The sequence below is a fragment of the Bradysia coprophila genome, chromosome II (assembly GCF_014529535.1).
Source record: "Bradysia coprophila strain Holo2 chromosome II, BU_Bcop_v1, whole genome shotgun sequence".
Lineage (NCBI taxonomy): Eukaryota > Metazoa > Arthropoda > Insecta > Diptera > Sciaridae > Bradysia > Bradysia coprophila.
The window spans coordinates 6515723-6534032 of record NC_050735.1 but is presented as its reverse complement, the minus strand read 5'-3'; the positions used below and the strand labels follow the sequence as shown (position 1 = coordinate 6534032).

General features: G+C 36.9%; 1 protein-coding gene and 2 long non-coding RNA genes across 3 annotated transcripts; 2 read left to right on the top strand and 1 right to left on the bottom strand.

Annotated features, from left to right (window-relative positions):
- The first annotated feature begins 2915 nt into the window (after nt 1-2915).
- LOC119069576 (protein FAM135A) lies at nt 2916-16625 on the top strand. Its single transcript, XM_037173664.1, has 10 exons — nt 2916-3624; nt 6786-6988; nt 7066-7306; nt 7376-7532; nt 7595-7762; nt 7819-8209; nt 8270-10490; nt 15513-15724; nt 15785-16025; nt 16083-16625. Exons 1-10 carry the CDS (start codon nt 3548-3550, stop codon nt 16273-16275), a joined length of 4104 nt encoding a protein of 1367 aa, XP_037029559.1. The 5' UTR covers nt 2916-3547; the 3' UTR covers nt 16276-16625.
- On the bottom strand, nt 10565-12908 carry LOC119069585. The gene is made up of 4 exons (XR_005086356.1): nt 12296-12908; nt 11410-11547; nt 11240-11350; nt 10565-10732 (listed from the first exon to the last, which is right to left on the bottom strand). It is a non-coding gene; the product is annotated as an uncharacterized LOC119069585 (long non-coding RNA).
- LOC119069591 lies at nt 14473-14842 on the top strand. The gene is made up of 2 exons (XR_005086357.1): nt 14473-14578; nt 14635-14842. It is a non-coding gene; the product is annotated as an uncharacterized LOC119069591 (long non-coding RNA).
- Nucleotides 16626-18310: the final 1685 nt, after the last annotated feature.

Sequence of the window (18310 nt, the reverse complement as noted above, 5' to 3'; positions counted from 1 at the left end):
CATTTTGGGCCGCAAGTATTTTTCTTTCCATCGAAATGCTACTGACAATGGTGGTAATCTCGTCTTCAGTCATAATTTGGTACTTAATGCTTCATTGTTCCCTGAGATATAAAATCCTAGCGAGAGAGATTGTAAACATGGGACGAACTACTGGACATGGGACAGGGAAGGAAAATCACAATTCTTTTCTCCAGGGCTTGCTGGCATCGATTAATACCCACCTATTTATAAGGGGGTATGTTCGTTGTGTGTATGCAGCTTGTTACCACGTTTCAAGTACATTTTACATTTTTTAAGATTAATCGATGAACTGGGACTACTAACTGCCAATCTATTTTTCTTACACTTATGTGTCAGTGGGCTCTGCATTTGTATATCAGTTTATGCGCTGGCATTTGTATGAAACGCAATCCATCGAACCGTGATTTTATTTGATTCGATCAATTTGTTCTAGTTCGCCAGTGACAATCTTGTGGTGCGTCTAGTTCATATTTACGCCTTTTTCTGTGCTATTTCCGAAATATACGTTATTACGTACTTCGGGAACGAGATCACTCTGTCAAGCAACAGTCTGTCCTACAGTTTATTTGAATCGAATTGGATCGAACAGCCCCAATTAGTCAAAGTGAGCATAATTATCTTTGGGGAATATTTGAAGCAGCCACACAAGATGCTGATCGGGAAACTGTATGAATTAACATTGGATACATTCATTAAGGTAGGATTCCTATTTGGTTGATTTGGTGGTCAGCGTTTTTTGATTCTTCCGTACCTTTGATAAAGATTGTTAAGTCAGCCTACACCTTGTTTAACGTTTTGAAAAACACAAATATATGAACATAGTAAGGAACAGGAGCGGAATACTGAAACCATCAAGGTACGTGGTACGTGCTACACCTGCACAAGCACTATTAAGTGCGTCGCACTTAGTGCGAACGACAGTCTTGCTGATTATTTGCAGTAATTGAGGCACTATAAGTGAGTATACGCACCCTACACCCGAGACGATATAACCAGATCTTTTGTGATTATAATGCAATTCAACAATGAATTAAAAACTGAGGTTTTCTTTACACAGTTGTACGAGGCTATGTCGGGTGTCTGTGTCGTTGTTAAAATACAACAGAAATTGGGATGAATAGTCTACTATTTTCCTACACTTCATTGCACAATTGTTACTACCAATAGCAATTATTGTCGATAGAGCGCCAGGGGTAGCCAGGAGATTTGCCTGATCTCTCGAAATACGTTGTACAAATATAAATTTAAGACTCGCACCAGTTTCAATGGAAGGTATCGTATCTGAGTTAATCTAGTCCGTTGAATGAGCAAAGTTTTTTCAATCTACTACTTCTTCATCTGATTCTGCATTTATTGTATCCACTGCTGGATGTAGGCGTCCCCCATAGGAAACATTGAGCCATTAGCTAGTGTGAATTAGTGAGTAGAAGCATAGCGTGAGAAACTCCTATTAGCCTTTAGGATTTTCATCTTGTGCTAAATATATCTCCGCCTAAAGTTAGACTAAGATATTTTGCTGTGTACACAGAATTTATTGTCGTCATTCAAGTAATTCTTCTGTGGAACAATCGGTCAGGTGTTGAGGGCACCAAATAGCCCAACTACCCAGATTATGACTATGTACCCTGAGAAACTTTACTTTTATGCTTTGCGTTGAAGAAAACTTCATCCTCACCTCCGTTCATTTCAATCTACAGAAATAGCTATTGTTGTGCAGCAAGTCGATTAAAAAAAAAACAGTTTCGAATGAATTTTAAGCAAGTGGAATTATTTGAATTTCTTTACGCTCTTTACGCTTTTTAAAGATAAATCTAAGCTTCTGTCCTGTAAGTTACAACCAAAAGTAGTCCTGTAAGCGCTGATTCCGAATATATCATTACAAGAAATGTTGGTTAATTTTCGTCGATGTCGATTATTTTCAAAGTGAAATTACTATTGACATTGGTTTGTGACATATCGACGTAAAAATCCATTGCGCAAGAATGGGAACCGAACCCCAGTCTGAAAAAATACCCTCGAAATTATACCTATATACCAGCAATTTCCCCTGTTTCCATATACCGAACGCAATGCCATTTTAAAACACAGTGTTGTTGTACCAACCGAAATTCATGTCAGCGAACTGTTTTGTCATAATATTTGCAAGTAAAGAAAAGCGGAAAACTTAAAATAGATTTTCAAATCAAAAACAAACAAAAAAAAGAAAAGAAAAAGAGAAACAGCAAAGACAGCACATTATTGTTGTTCGCATTATATCAACTCTTTAAGCTCTATAACCTACACAATGAGTGATGAGAAACATCGGTTATGTATACGACCTCTGAGCGTGATGATAAGGCATGTTTAATTTTAACTTTACATTTGTGAATATTCTGTACATTCTATGGAGAAGATCTAGAGTCTAAATGTATGAAATAATTGAAGTAATAGATTATGATTATGACAGATGAAGTTACAGATTTAGCGACTTCGTTGAGATACCCTTCAATTCTCCAACAAAAATTAAATATTCTGCGGCTGAGCAAGTGAGGATCAAAGTTCTCAATTTCTTTCAGATCTGTTCTAGTTTCCTCTAACAACTTCACTGGCCAAGACTGGCCTTATGGACTTTAGGGCGATACCTGAAGGGCTTTTCTATTTTTTGTGGGAACGATCCATACTCAGGTATTTTACAAATTTTCGTTTCAGGTAGCCAGTTCGGCACTGCAACTGTTGGTAGAAGCATTTGACTACCCGCTTCTTAAGAACGAATTCAATTTTGTTTGGAATGCAAAACCAACTATTCAGACATCGAGTCGATGATATCGAATCCATTCCGATCCAAAGAGTAGTTCATTCAGTTGACATGGTTAATGTGCTTGGAATGTTGTTTTTAATTTTCCTGAGTGTTGACAAAAATTTCGTTCGTTAGATTTGCGGTGGAAATCTTTTTATAAAGCAGACAAAAACGTATTATGCATAGCAGTTTTGTAGGTGGTTTATTTGCTGACCATTCGTTGAAATCACCGCACAGTGCACAGATCTAGTGCCTATCAAATCCACAAGTTATACCAATAACAATTTTTATCAATCAGCTGATCCCAATGTATACATAACGGAAAGCATACATAAGCGACTGTGAAAAATGCGGGGAAAAGAGCATTTTATGCTCATGCTCAATGGATAAAACGTGACATGAGTGGTCTAAGTGGCAAATCATACGAGAAAACATATTTCCACTGGCAAAAGTGTATGATGTGAACTGAAAAATCAATTTGTTTTGATAAAAAAAAGCTAATTTCAAATTGGATTAATTCCGTTTCGGGACTTGAGAGTTTAAAACAATGTCCGGGTTGCGGCATTGCAAATCGTTGCAAGAATGTGTCCGAGATGATAAAATCGCGTACTTTTAGCGTTTTGAAAAAGTTGTGAACGTTTTTCGTTGTAAATGGTTTCGTTGATTTGAAGAAAGGAGATATTTTATACGCTCGTTCGAGAACCGAAAATAAAAATTGTGTTTGGAACATGAAGATTTTAAAGAGTTAAAATGGCTGATTTACAGGCAACTATTGAATTCGCTGTGGAATTCTACAAATTTTACAATGTCGATTTGTTTCAACGAGGGTAAGTAAAAAAACTCCATTGCTGTCGTACGTTTTTACTATTTTATAGTTGAATCGCCATCAAAATGTTGTCCGGAATCGGAAAATAATCCTGTCAATGGAGTCATTATATTAACCTCGTCCTTATTATGTAATGTAATTCAATTATAACTCTGCAGCCGGCTCACACAAAGGTGGTGCCTCAGCCTATAAATTATTACAACATTTGCATATCAATTGCATGATTAACATTCAAGTAATTGTAAAACCCATTCAAAATTTTACAACAACGTTTTCAGAGCGTAAAGTCTGCCAATCTCCTCTTAACAATGTTTTAATACGACAATTTTCTTTCTCCTCTACTGAATCCGTTACTCTACAATTACGTTAACGGAGTGCAATAAAAAATGTAGAACTCACCACCCTACACATACAACATTGTTGTATCGTCATATAAGGGATTGCATATAGACTATAGTTGAACACATGAAACAATGTAAAATCAAATATGCAGTGGGTATGACGTCATCAGATCAAAGAAAAACAAACTCATTCACTGCATTCGGATACAAATATGGAGAGGTATACATTACATGTCAATGGCAATGGAAATGTATTATACACAAGAAAATCAAACACAAAAAGCTCTTAATTTGAACTTTGTGTAACATTTTTATCAGATTTTATTGGAAAGGTCAGTCAACATGTTTATTAATAAACCGTTTTTTTATGGAGAATAAAGAAAAACCTTTGTTCCGATGTTAAATCATAAAGGTTTATGCTCATATTTATAGCTCGTAGGGTGGATCAATTCACGAAAGGTAATCGATTAAGTATGAGTAGCACAATTACCATAATTTGGGTTTACCAACTTTTTATGGAAATATTTTGTCAAATAACTGATAATCCTTTTCGTTTGCATATCATCTCGGGTATAAAAACTTCTTTTAAAAACTTACCTGAAAATGGAAAGTTGAAGAACAAAAAGTTAGATCGCAGACCTAGCTCGAAATCTTTAAATCTGAGGTCGCACAATTACACATTGGAGCAACGCACTACAAGCAAAAGTGCCTCGAGTGACAGCTGCCAAATAGAGTACTTCTTTATATGAAAAAAAAATCCATATTTTTTACAGTGTTAGGGCTGTCCAGTTTCACTAATCTATTTAGAGTAAAATGTTTAAAGTGCCGTGATTGGAGCGAAATCAACGAACGGTAAAGTGATTGGCTATTTAAACCTAGAAATAGTAAATTACTATCATGCTGGGACATTTTTTGTTGGGCATGTAGAAAGGTGCACATGTCGATTCGACAGTCGAAACAGCAAAATTTCCCAGCAAGACAGTACGGTACTTTGTTTTCTTGTGGCCAGAAAATGCAAAACGATAAAAAGTCATTTTTTGGCCCCGAGACAACAAAATGGGTTTTTCCAGGGAGGGAATGGACACATTAATAAAATGGTAAGATTGGTCTAAGACATACTGTTTTTTTTTAGTTTAAATTTTAAGACCTAGGATTTGCCCCACAACTCTATTCTACTTCGAACTGTATCCACGGTCATTTATAGATATCCATTTTTGTCATACATAGTATAAAATGGTCAATGTAGTCAAATTGCATACGCTGAAACAACGCACTTCAAGCAAAAGTGTTTCGAGTGACAGCTGCCAAATAGAGTACTATTTTGTATGAAAAATTCTTAGTGGCTTTTAAAATAAAGTATTTTCACACTGAGCTACATCGTTTTCCTGAATAGGAAATAAACAAAAAGCGGAAAAATTAAAAGCTCATTGAGGGAGAATTGGCTCTCTCAAAACCAAACAAGAAAAATTCTTCCAGATTTTCCTTTACTAGGGAGAGAAAATGGACTTTCCGTCCCTAGGGAAAAGTCTTTCCCTCCTTCGTAAAGGAAAACGTCATACTACAATCGGGAAATAATTTGATATTTCGAATACAGATGAGTAAAAGTACCTCGGGCTAAAGCTCATGCTTGAAGTGCGTTGGCTGAAAACAAAATAAAACTTTAATCCACGACGTTATCGACGAATCACAATCACAACTAAAATTCTTACATTTTATTTGTGATTATTACCCTTGAATGTGTCTGAGGACTGTGATCTTGATCTGAAAGCAATGTCGACAAAGTCAATCTATTGGCCACTAAACGTTCTAAAATAAACAGAATTCTTTATAATAATAAAAAAACGTGTGATGTCAATCAACAAACCGTCCATATAGTGTGAAGAATAGACGTTTCCGATGTGTTTTTGGTAAATATAATTTCGAAGAAACATTGAGAAAAAGGTTTAAATTTGAAGTGAAATTAAACAAAGCAAACAACTAATTTGGACCTGATTAAACAAACGAAGTAATAGAATTCAGTACGCTTCCATTTTCCAAAGTCATTAAATATCTACTTCTATTCCACATGAATCATTCAATTTTCCTACATTTTACGTGTCTTCATTTATTGTTTCGTATAATAATAATTAATTTACAAATAAAATATTTCGCTCAAATGGCTCAAATCTCTCGTGGGTGGGATTGTTCCCAAAATTGAAGCTACATTTCCTTTCTGAATGGCGATGCTGACTCTTTGAATTAAATACGATGTAGCTCAAATAGTTATTCAATAGTTATTTGCTTGCACAGTAATAATTTGCTTGGATAAAAGGATGAAAGTTAGTGTTCTAGTGTGAATTTGGTTAATCCGAGGCGAAACCGAGGTCAATAAACGCACGAAAACAATAACTTTCATCTTTTTATCACGCACGACTGATGTAGTTCGAAACACAAGTATGGTTTCGATGCATCTATCCACGACAGAGTAAAGTTAACCAGGCAGGAGCGCTGAGCGCTGATTTGACTAGGAACCTGAATAATCTAGTAGCCTTATATTTCTTGCGAACGAAATTTTTCAATTTATGTCAGTATTCATTTGAGTTCATTTTCATCCAGTGTATTAGGTCCCTTATTTGACGTTTCGAAAATGAACCGCTCCTGCCTGGTTTATTTTACTCTGCCGTGATCTATCATGTAAATAACTATTATTCGTCTAAGCTTCATTTAACTTCAGTTCTGAACATTCATACAAACTAAAAATGCTCTTGTCTGAAGTGTTTGATGTGAACGTTTATTTCCACTGGCACGTCATTGATTGATATACAATCGACTTTTTTTTCAGACTATACCAAATTCGTTGTTCTCTTCGAGCATCATCGCGATTGCCAATTCAGGTGGAAACATGTATACCGGAAGCATCGTCGACTGCTTTTCCATCAGCATCCATTGTAAATGGCACTGGGGCAACACACGTCTTTCAAATACTTTACCGAAATGAAGAAGTTTCGTTGAAAGAAGCGATAATTTTTCGTGCTCATTTACTACGTAAGTCTGTTGACGAGGGTCAATTATAGCGCATACACGTACAATACAATAACACCCATGAACTATGTAATTTTCAGTGGATAGTCGTCATTTGAAAGACTCAATTGAACGCGCTGAATTTTCACTGAATGTTGAACTATGGTTCGGAGAGAAGGCAACCGAGACAAGTCTGGTGTCATCTAGAAATTTGAAACTTAACTTCCATCCAGTCAAAGGCCTACACTATCATTTGCCGATTCTGTTCGATTATTTTCATTTATCGTCGATCACAATGGGAATTCATGCAAGCTTAATTGCGTTACATCAGCCTTATATTAAGTGAGTGGCGGCTTAGTTGTTACCATTTTTTGTCCTGTAATTCAGTTATTTACACTATTAACATTAAAGTGCACCAAAGAGCACGAAACCGTGGACAGCCAATGGATTCAGCTGCCGTGGTACTATATCGCCAAAGTCAATGGAACAAGTATTTTTTAGCTCACAAGTGGGTGGAACAATAAAATGTGCCGGCGGTACGGGTGCTAGGATGTCAAATGCGCGACAAGTAATGTCGATTTAGTCGTTAAATTTATTTCTTGATTTTGCCATTCGTTTCTTCATTTTCAGTTACATATAGAGATATGTAAACTACTCTTAGATGCCATAGAGTCGTTGCAGGCGAATCTAATGGAATTTTGTACAGTACTACCTCATCAATGGTCAGTTTTGGTAAATTTATCATCAGCAAACCTAGACACCAGCCAAAGGCTACGAAAGTTAGCCGATCTTGCAAAGGTACAGTTTTGTTTCACATTTTTTGTCGCACGCTAATCCCCCTCTGTCTGTTACAGCTTACTGACAACGAAGAAGACTTTGTTGCGTGTGCAAATTCCGACATTGCTCAGCTGTGCGCTGAATGCATACTGTTTTGGCGACGTGTACTAGCTACAGCCAGTCAACCGTCGGTTCACGCTTTGCTTGCCAAGAAACACCACACAATTCGAGTTCGTCGGTTTGCGGAAGGTTTTTTTATGATGGAAAATCCTCGTGGCTGCTGCGACACAAACTATCAGAGCTATGGCACCATATGCGAACTGGCCCGACGATCACGCTATATGCTTTTACTACCTCCACTGCCAGTGCATTGTAACACGCTAGATGGTGATTCGAGTTCGTTACCGTTAATTTTCGAAGACCGTTACCGAGATACGCCAAAGTTTTCAAACAAGCAGATGGGAAGTGGTAAGACAGATTCCATGGAATCGAAAAAAGTGATTTTCTAAACCATCTGAACTGTTTTAGATCCACATTTGAATGCCAGTGAGAATGTGTCAAAAACTGCCTTGCAGTCGGTGCGCAACAATTCCACCTCGAATTTGAATGGTCGGAAACAGTGCTCGTGTGGAGTAGTCTCGTTACACAGCGAACTCAATCCGAAAAACTCCAATTTCGTCGAAGTGTTGACATCGCGCTCCGCATTACCAGGTGATATATTTCAAGCTAGCTTGTCCATCCAACCGACCACCCAAAACGGTCTGATGCCCAGAACGTTGTCACATCACTCCGTATCCACACTACCTGCTCCAAAAGACAGGTGGGATCAGAACCACTTCTATTGCCACAACGGTGGTCTGGTAATACAGACCAATCACAGCAAATCTTTGGATCAATTGGAAGTTGTGGTGCCAATGAGTTCAATGTCACATGAGCAGAAGCAAATCAAAAGTCATAGAAATGGTACCAATTCCGTCAAGCAATTGAACAATGACGTGATAGTATCGAACGATCTACTGGCTAATATCAACGAATTTCGAGAAAAGTATAAAAACCCCGGAGGCACAATAAATCATTCCACACTTGCCAATACCAGCGATGTGGTGGCAGTTTTCTCACAACACCCAGTCACAACGCTCGATCGAACGAACAAATGTACGAAGGAAAAGCTAGCAAAAGATTCGACCAATGAAACGAATCACCAACAAGGAACGAACACCTCGGCTCAACAATGTGGCTACAATTCATTGCCGAAAAATGGCGAAATCGGTCTTCGAAATTCATATCCACCCATCCATGGCAAAAAACGAATTCCCGTCAATAAGCCACAGTACGATTTGGTATCGTCCAACAACACATTTCCTCGCAGCAAATCGGCACACAATTTACATCGAGATGCTGTATCGAACAATGCAAACGAATTGAAACGTAACGGCGACGCGAAATATCGTTCGAACAACGGTCACCCTCAAATGTCCAACTCGAGTAGTTCAGAAAGTGAACTGGTTAAGCCAACGAACCGGAAATATGTGAAACTTTTACCGTTATCGTCTAGTGTGCCTTTTAAATTAGAAAATTGCGATTCAAATATGAAATCCTTCCGGGACGGCTTGCCACAACCTCCACCACAATTTATTGCTTCGCCCATCAGCAGTGAGTCGTCGCTGAGCGATCACAGCGGCTGGGTATCCAGTCGAAAGAGTTCAGGTCCATCTAGCCCAGAAACATTGAAAGACGAACAACAGACCATGGTCAATGGCGAGCAATTACGGTTGAAACTGCTACAACTACTGAACGATCAACCTGACAAAGTGAAAATATCGAATGGAAATGGACAAACGGCAGAACCGCGACCAATGATTCACAAGAAAACTTCATCGGTAACTGTGCGTCTACCTCCATCCACCTTACGGATAAGGAACATGAAAGATGAATGGATCGAAACGCCACCAGTTCAGAATTGCATCCATCCGTACATCAGCAAGGAAATTTATCGATTTTCTAAAATGCAACTATTGACCCGAGCAAACGAATCAAAATGGAAATCCTTGGATCAAACTGAAAAATCAAAATCGGAATTCGATCTGACAAATGTTAGCGAAGAGTTCCAGTTACCCCCGCCCCAACAATTCCGTGATGCTCCCCTACCACCATACGAATTCAGAGACGTTGATACGAATGATTCATCTACGAAAACTACGAAAGCATCACAAGAACCGATCCTACATACCAGTCATTCCACTGACGTTGGGGCTATTGATAATCCACTGTACCATGTGTACGACGGTCGGATCAATGAACGACAAGTTGTTAAATGTAAAAGCAGTAACGACTTGACACTGTCCGGTGCGACTGAAGATGATAAAAATCAAATAAATACTCGGAAGCCGAAGCGAAAGTCGTTTCGAAATTTCGCGAAAGGTACGATCGACGAGCCGCCATTACTGGAATTCGAAAAATGTCGAGAGGAATTCCGCAAACAAATCAAATACGCCGGACAAATTTACTCATATTTCAATAAATTTGCATCGGAAATGCCATATTTCCATATCAGCAACGAATATCGATCATTTTCCGCGAACGGAATGCATTTGATAATCTGCGTCCATGGATTGGACGGCAATTCGGCCGATTTAAGACTCGTTCGCACTTACCTGGAATTGGGATTGCCCGGAAGTCATTTGGAATTTTTGATGTCTGAGCGAAATCAGGGGGATACGTTTTCCGATTTCGATACCATGACTGATCGGTGAGTAAATTTTTTATTATTTACCAACAATGCGAGATTTTCCAAGGGAATCGCGTTAAAAATGAAAAACGATCTCTCCACCAACGGAAAAATTATTTAATCAGTCACCTAGATCAGCTGTGCATATGAACATTTCGCATGACATATCGTCAATTAAAACTTATGTAACAGGGCCGATCACATTAATTACAAGTTACAGGTCCAGTTTCAGGTCAATTCAGGTCCAGTTTCAGAATGCATTTCTGGAAGAGAAACAATAAGCCATGTTTACTTCGTAGTATTTTAAGGCGAAACGATACGCAGTCCATGGGGTGACGCACTTCTAGGACTAAATTGACTAAATAGATTAAGGTTAGCTCACTTAGTAAGTGTTTATTACGTAGGAAGCACGGGTTTCCAGGGGGTATAATGTACCAATGCATGTGTGCCAACTTCTAAAAATAAAATATGAAAACCCACCGCTGACCGGTGCCGACTCGCTTGATGATGCGGGAACGAATTCCTCACTCTACTGAATGGACTAAATAGAAAGTGCGACACCGCTTGCAATTTACTCCACTCAGTCAAAATTTAATCGATTTCGTTCTAAAAGTGTGTTACTCCTCGAAGTAGATAAAATTTGATGGCGGGACAACATTTAGATCTAAGCCATCTGTAAACAAAAGCCGACCTAAACTTTTCCAGCCCGTACTATTTGCTACGGCTCTTTCATGATCATTGATCAATGAGTGCAATTTTTTGTTACTCACCCCAACATTACAAGGCACATCCTTTCCCCAAGTCTTTTCGACTGCGGCTACCTCTCTAGAATGGGACATAACGGATGGATTGCTTTTTCCCGCTAAAATACACGCGCCACCCTAAAGAATCATTTGTTTAGTCTTTTAAAACAATTCAGAAACTGTTTCTTTAGACTTACCCTGACTTGATCAAAAAAGCTTCCGTCAACCAAACCGCAAATATTGAAAAAGACATCTTGAATGGAGTATTTAGTGTTAGTTGGATCATCAACGTGTTTGTGAATAGCACATTGGGCTTCGCCACTGCTACGCATAAACTATTTTTTGAAGACAAAATATTTGAGTTTGTTCTCTGATATTCTTTCAGATTTCCAATTTTTCTGCTCTAATTCCAATTTAGAAATTAGTTAATTGACGCCGTAAGTGCGCCTTAAAATTTGAATTTTAGGTGAACGAATGGTTGAACAAACAAACTGAAAAGCAAATTTCCCTTCTTCTAACATGGGAAAGGCGACACCGCGACCAAAGTATATAAACTCTTAAACTCACGAGTTATTTTGGAATGCATACTTACAGGTGAATTAATTTTTTGTAATGTTACCATCGTCATATTTTCTTGTGACTAATGTTGTCGCATCTGCTAAGTTTGTATAGAATTGACGTAAACGAACTCAACATGTTTGCAACGTGACAAAACTAAATTCACCTGAAAGTAATGATCCGTGCGTCACTACGCTTTTGCATTACCTTTAGTGTTTATATACTTTGACGTATGCATCGAATTTTATTTATTCTAGTGTCACATTTGGCATTTAGAACAAAAGAATTGTGGTATGTATGTTGGTGTGTGTAGCTACAGTAGATGATAATGAGAGTGACACTGTGTTACACTTTCCATTTTGAATATCTTAGCGCACTTGCGGCATGAATTCGCATAATTCTCAACGGAATTCATGGAATGAGATGCTATAGATGATGAGGTAGACCGTACCGTAATATGATTATTTCAGTGTAAAAACATCTCTTTCCATAAAGTTCTCTGGTAAGAAAATCTTATTACTCAACCTCATCAGAAATCGGTATATGACAATCGATGACTTGTTGCCATAACACTTTGTTATTTCGATGCTTTCCACACAAAGCCCTAGTGGCTGTGATTATTTGCAGAGGTGACATACATTCTTCACCGCAAACATTTGAACAAATCAACACTGTCCCGAGCGACAAGATTAGACACAATTTCACTGTAATCATCTTTCAAGAACGAAATACTCACAGAATGATCACAGAACTTTTAACGTTTCGTTACTCAGCACAATCGTTGAAAATATCTATTTGTGCAGCAATGACGAAATGTATAATTTGTTTACTTGGTATACACAGTCTTGTCTTCAGTTGAAAACCAAATCAAAATCATTACGAAGGCAATAGGAGGTCTTCGGAGAGCGAATTGACCGATCATAAAGTTTTAATCGAACTCGAAATAATTTTTTGAATTTGGTGTATTGATTCTCGTATATAATGTGTGCAATGTGTGCTCTACGAAAATTTTATTTTAACTATTTTAAGAAGCATTGATGACACAAGGCTTTTTATTTATCGTGACTTAACGAATCTAATATAGTACACTGAGTACGCTCTACACGATACGATGTCAGTTGTCTGCACTGACGTTTTCTTGATAACTGAGCTTTATTTTTTATTAAATTTGTCTTAAGCATGGTTGGTTAAATGCTATTAAAAAAAACTCAAGGTAAACAAGTTTGTTCCATTCAGGTACTACCGGACGTTAATCTAATTCAAAGATTGAAAAAACAATTAATCTCTTAATCCGAATCGATAAACAATAATTTCAATACAAAAAAAAAATAGTTTGCATATGCATTGATAACAGTTTAAAGAGGGATAACGCGAACGTTTTGTAACACCCGTACGACAGTTTCTAATTTAATAGTTAGTTGGATCCTCGGTTGGATCTTAAGAAAAACAACGAGGAGACAAATGCACACAACATTGAGTATACCAAAAAAAATTGATGTTGTCCTCTAATCTCCCTAACTTCCTTATATTACACTGCTCTGCCGTAACTCGCAAAAAAAACTTCTTTTGTTTTATGTTTCTTTAAAATTTTCTATGCGAACTACGGCAGCACTCGTAATGTGTACCCATACATTAAATTTTTGCCTCGTCCGTTGTCCTTCGTACAATAGGGGTAAACCATTGTGGTTCGTAAAGTTCATTAGTAAGCCAATTTCTTAAACTTTTTACATTTAATTCATAGCAAAATGTCAAAAAAGAATATGAAATTGACTTACTTACGAACTTAACGAACCATAATGGTTTACCCCTAGTATGTCGATGTTTAAACGAAGAAGGCAAAGTTCGATTTAAATCAATTAAAATGAAGTTCGATTTATTATACGTCATACGGGTGGTTCAGTTCATCATTAAATAGCATGACTAACAGTAATAAGTGATTCGTTTGAATATGGTATGTGTACGTGTAAAGTAGGTATGAAACGACTTTTCGTCTTGCTTGTGATTGTAGATTTATTTGTGATGTATTTGTCGACAAATAATCAATGAATGAAATAGCAGAAATAGTATATGATGACCGTTATTGATCAAAGATTTTTTATTTAAAAAATTCGAGTGGTGGTGGGAGAAAGGGTACCAACTGTTTTGGGCAAGATTCTTTCTACTGTCACCAAAATCCATGTGTAGTAGAAACGATGAAAGCAATATTTTACGAAGTGACTATTCGCACCCATCTGGATTCAAGCCTAGAGAACTTACCGATTTCTATTTAACTGAAATTGTCCTCTCATAAAGGCATTTTGTTTGACCCTGGAATTTTGTCCTTTTACGAATGGTAACATAAAGGTGGTTTCTTCGATCCTACCGAATTTGGTCTTGTACGATACGTATAAGGAAGGTGTTTGGTTTGATCCTTTTGACCTCATTTTTGTACAGAGTTTAAAGTGAAATTGAAACCGTTTTAGTCCGGGTTCTTATGTCATCCTGCTCGATTCAGAACTTTTTTTGATTTTTGACGACTGGATATGATTAGGAGGCCAGACTTTCCGAACTATTTTTTTTTTGGTGTTTTGAACCTGTAAATACCGGTAAAAACAAGTATTAGTGTAAAACTGAAAAGTAAAATATAAAAACAAAATATAGTCGAAAAAAACTGATGGAAGCTCACTTTATCCTTGAGTTCATACTATTCTAGCGTTGGGAGCACTTAGAGGACATTCAAGAATTGTCATATTATGGGGAATCATTCAAAGACACTTTGCTCTAGTAATTCATTCGGGTAAAATGATAAAAAACATTCGAAAAGTTCAGGTAATTTCTCATCTTATTTAGAGAAAAATGTCTGTGGGAAGGGGCGTGCTTCATAGCGGTATATCTCATGTTCCTCTGATACGTACAAGCTCGGCCGGCTCGTTCTGAAAGTACTAGTCACCAGCTTTCTAACGTGCCCTCTAACGTCAAATTTTATTTAGAACTGGCCAGGTAAATGGAGTTCAAAGTTAGCGGTTATTCCAAAAAAAGTTGTTCTAGCGATTATAGGTATTGAGCCAACCTTTCAGATTCTGGTCTAATCATAAAGAAATATTCAGTTTTGACCGAGATATTTCACTTTTAAGTTTTACACTAAAACCAGTTTTTACCGGTTCAAAAACCAAAAAAAAAATTAGTTTGGAAAGTCTGGCCCCAATCATATCCAGTCGTCAAAAATCAAAAAAGTTCTGAATCGATCAGAACGCTTTTTTTTCTACATAAGAAGCCAGACTATTTCATGACTCGGGTGAAAATGGTGTACAATACTGACACAATCTACTCGAACTCGGGTGCGAATAGCATATACCGATGTTCTATGTTCAACAGTGTCAAATACTATTGTAAAAATGCGTTTCTAAAGTTTTCCTGAATTTTTCGATATTTGATTTTTGGATTTTTTTGAAAAATAGAGAATGAGGAAAATATAGGGAAAAGTTTTACCAAAAATAGTCTCTGGTATATGCACAATGTATATGCTGTTGGTACATCTCCACCTTTTTCTACGAACAACTTTTTTTTTTAATATTTTGACTGATCTACGAATATTTATTTGGCTCATATGATTTTCTGGGTCGGAATCGATTCATAAATGATTTTTCCCTGTACATTCAAATTTTTTCTTCTCATCGACGGACTGTTCATCTTTTTGGAGCTCTTCCTTACAAAAGTGGCGACTGAATTTCAATTTTTTTCTATTTCGATTTCATATTCTCAGACTAGTTCACGAAATTCTCTGTCATATCGAAACATATGGACTGAATCCGACAAGGATATCATTTGTGGCTCATTCACTCGGTACGATTATAGTTCGATCAGCGCTGGCCCGTCCACAAATGCGTATGCTTCTACCAAAACTTTACACATTTTTGTCACTATCGGGACCGCATCTGGGGACACTTTACAACAGTAGCGGTCTAGTAAATATGGGTAGGCAGTTGTAAAACCAATAATTTTATTTTTAAACAAATTTGTTGCATCAATCCACAGGTATGTGGTTCATGCAAAAGTGGAAAAAGTCTGGTTCCCTTTTGCAATTATGTTTACGAGACTCAGCAGACTTGCGCCAAAGTTTTCTGTACCGCTTAAGCCAAAGAAGTACATTGCATCAATTCAAAAACGTTCTGCTGTGCGGATCCAGCCAGGATCGGTACGTTCCACCGCACTCAGCGAGATTGGAATTATGCAAATCAGCTATACAAGACATGTCAAATTTAGGCGTTGTTTATCGGTAAGTGTAAAACGAAAGCCTGTTCAACAATTAAAATTGATTTAACGGAAATTCCAGCGAAATGGTACACAATATAATCGCACCGATGCTGGCCAGATCAGAATTGACCATCGCCCGGTTCGACGTTCATCATGCATTACCACATTCTGCCAACGCGCTGATCGGCAGGGCTGCTCATATAGCCGTTTTGGATTCGGAATTGTTTATCGAAAAATTTTTACTCGTCGCTGGACTGAAGTATTTCAATTAGATATTTATACGTAAAATGTTTTTGCGGTCATTTTAACGTTGCATGATCGGTTTTAGCCACACGATAAGATATACGTAAACACTAACAGCCATGGAAAATGAAATTAAAAAAAGTTTTAAATTTAGGAGTAACACAAACCTTAAACAGGAACCTTATGATAGCGAATAGAGATGAGACGAAAAAGAAAATCGCCCGTTTTAGTCAATTAGCTAAGTTGTGAGTCGAATTTATATTTAAAAGAAAAGTAAAATTTTATCGAGAAAGCTTTTATGGATTAAGAAGATGCATGAGAATATAGTGTTTCGCCTAAATAGGATACAGTCAGTAAACGTTATTAATGTCGTATGAATCAAAATCATGGAACAATATTGTTGTTATTAAAGAAAGACTTTCTGGCTCGTTATGCTTTTCCATTCTGATTTTTTTGTTCATTTTTGAAAAAGGTTTACAGGGGCATTTAGATTACTGATTCTGAATCTCAGGATGTAATTCGTCGGACTACACTATTACACGATACTTCGCATTTGGCGGGGAAGTACAAATTACTAAAAGTTATTTTTAATACTTCAATCCAGGGATTATTTTGAGAAATCGCCTTATCAAATGTTCTAAAAATTCCCAAAATTTCTCTGCGATTTCTCCAAAATATTCCCTGCTTCAAACTAACCTTCACCAGTAAAATGTTGTCACCCATCAAGTGGAATTAGCATCGAGAATATTCACTCGAATCTCAAGTCTCGAAGCTCGTATGAGTAAAAATTTCAGTTGAATCTGCTTCTGCAAGGAACGATTGATGACAATATGTGTGGAAGCCAAAAATCAATAAATTTATCCTCTCGACCTGGGCGATCGCGACGACCGCTCATAGAAGCAGTGGTTTACTAATACGATATTCGGAATATTCAACATTGGAAGATTTTCCAAATTGATTGTAACTGGAAATCAAATCGCATAATAATTCCAAATAACACTACTTCACGTATGGTGTATACCTCGTACGTAGCAGTTACGAGTTCGAAAACCTATGGCCAGTTTTTCGTCCACATAAAACTATGTGACATCATTGCATCTCGATCGCACCAATGCATTTCCAATTTAACTTAAAATTGGGATAGCTCCGGATTTTGACGTCCTAGAAACTATTTTATTAGTGATTTAGAGTCAGAACGATAAACTGCCCATAGGTTTTCGAACTCGTAACAGCTACGCTCTGCCAGATATGCCCAGTTCCTAGTTTATAATCCTTCCAATCGCAGTTAGTTTTTGTACAATGTTCCTGAGAACTTAGTCTTTAAATTTACTAATCATTTAAGATGTGAACTAGAAAAACTTGAACGATCAAAATCTGGATTGATGGATGGACAATTTTTGGGAAAACGTTTTCCCACATTTTCTCAAACTTTCCTGCATTTTTGAAAATTTTCACAGAAAATTTTGGGAAAATTGAGGAAATTATGGTAGAAACGAGGAAACTTCGTGAAGATATGGGAAACTGTTTACCCAAAAATATTCCACGCTACCTTTGTGTAGTTGTTGATTTTTTCCACTTTTTTAATAACTCATAATTTGTGATATTCTTTCAATCCCTGTAAACTGAATCATTTTATAAATGTTGAAGTCATGAAAGAAACAAAACATTTGGATTAGAGAATATTGATGCGATAGAAAATAATTTTTTTTGCAAAAATCAAAGCATTTGAGATATTATAAGGAAAACAAAAAAAAAACATTAAATTGTATATGAATGTTAACAGGTGTCTCTCAAAAATATTTTTAAAACGAAGTCAAGTCTACTTTTACTCAAATTATAACTGAATTTACTACAGTGTGATATATTCAAAATAAAGTAAAATTCTACGAATAGAAACACCTCGTTTTTCAATTGATTAAATATTGTGGTTTTGATGGATCCTTGACCAAAAGATGGACGTAGTGACGAGATTTTCAACATTTATTAGAGACTATTTTTGTGAGAGTGAAAACGTTTTCCCATATTCTTATAGAATTTACATCGATTTTCGCATATTTTCCTTAA

Coding starts and splice junctions, on each gene's coding strand:
- LOC119069576 (XM_037173664.1), top strand. CDS start 3,548: ATGGCTGATTTACAGGCAACTATTGAATTCGCTGTGGAATTCTACAAA. Junction 6,989..7,065: donor TTTTCGTGCTCATTTACTAC/GTAAGTCTGTTG, acceptor TGTAATTTTCAG/TGGATAGTCGTCATTTGAAA. Junction 7,307..7,375: donor TTACATCAGCCTTATATTAA/GTGAGTGGCGGC, acceptor TTAACATTAAAG/TGCACCAAAGAGCACGAAAC.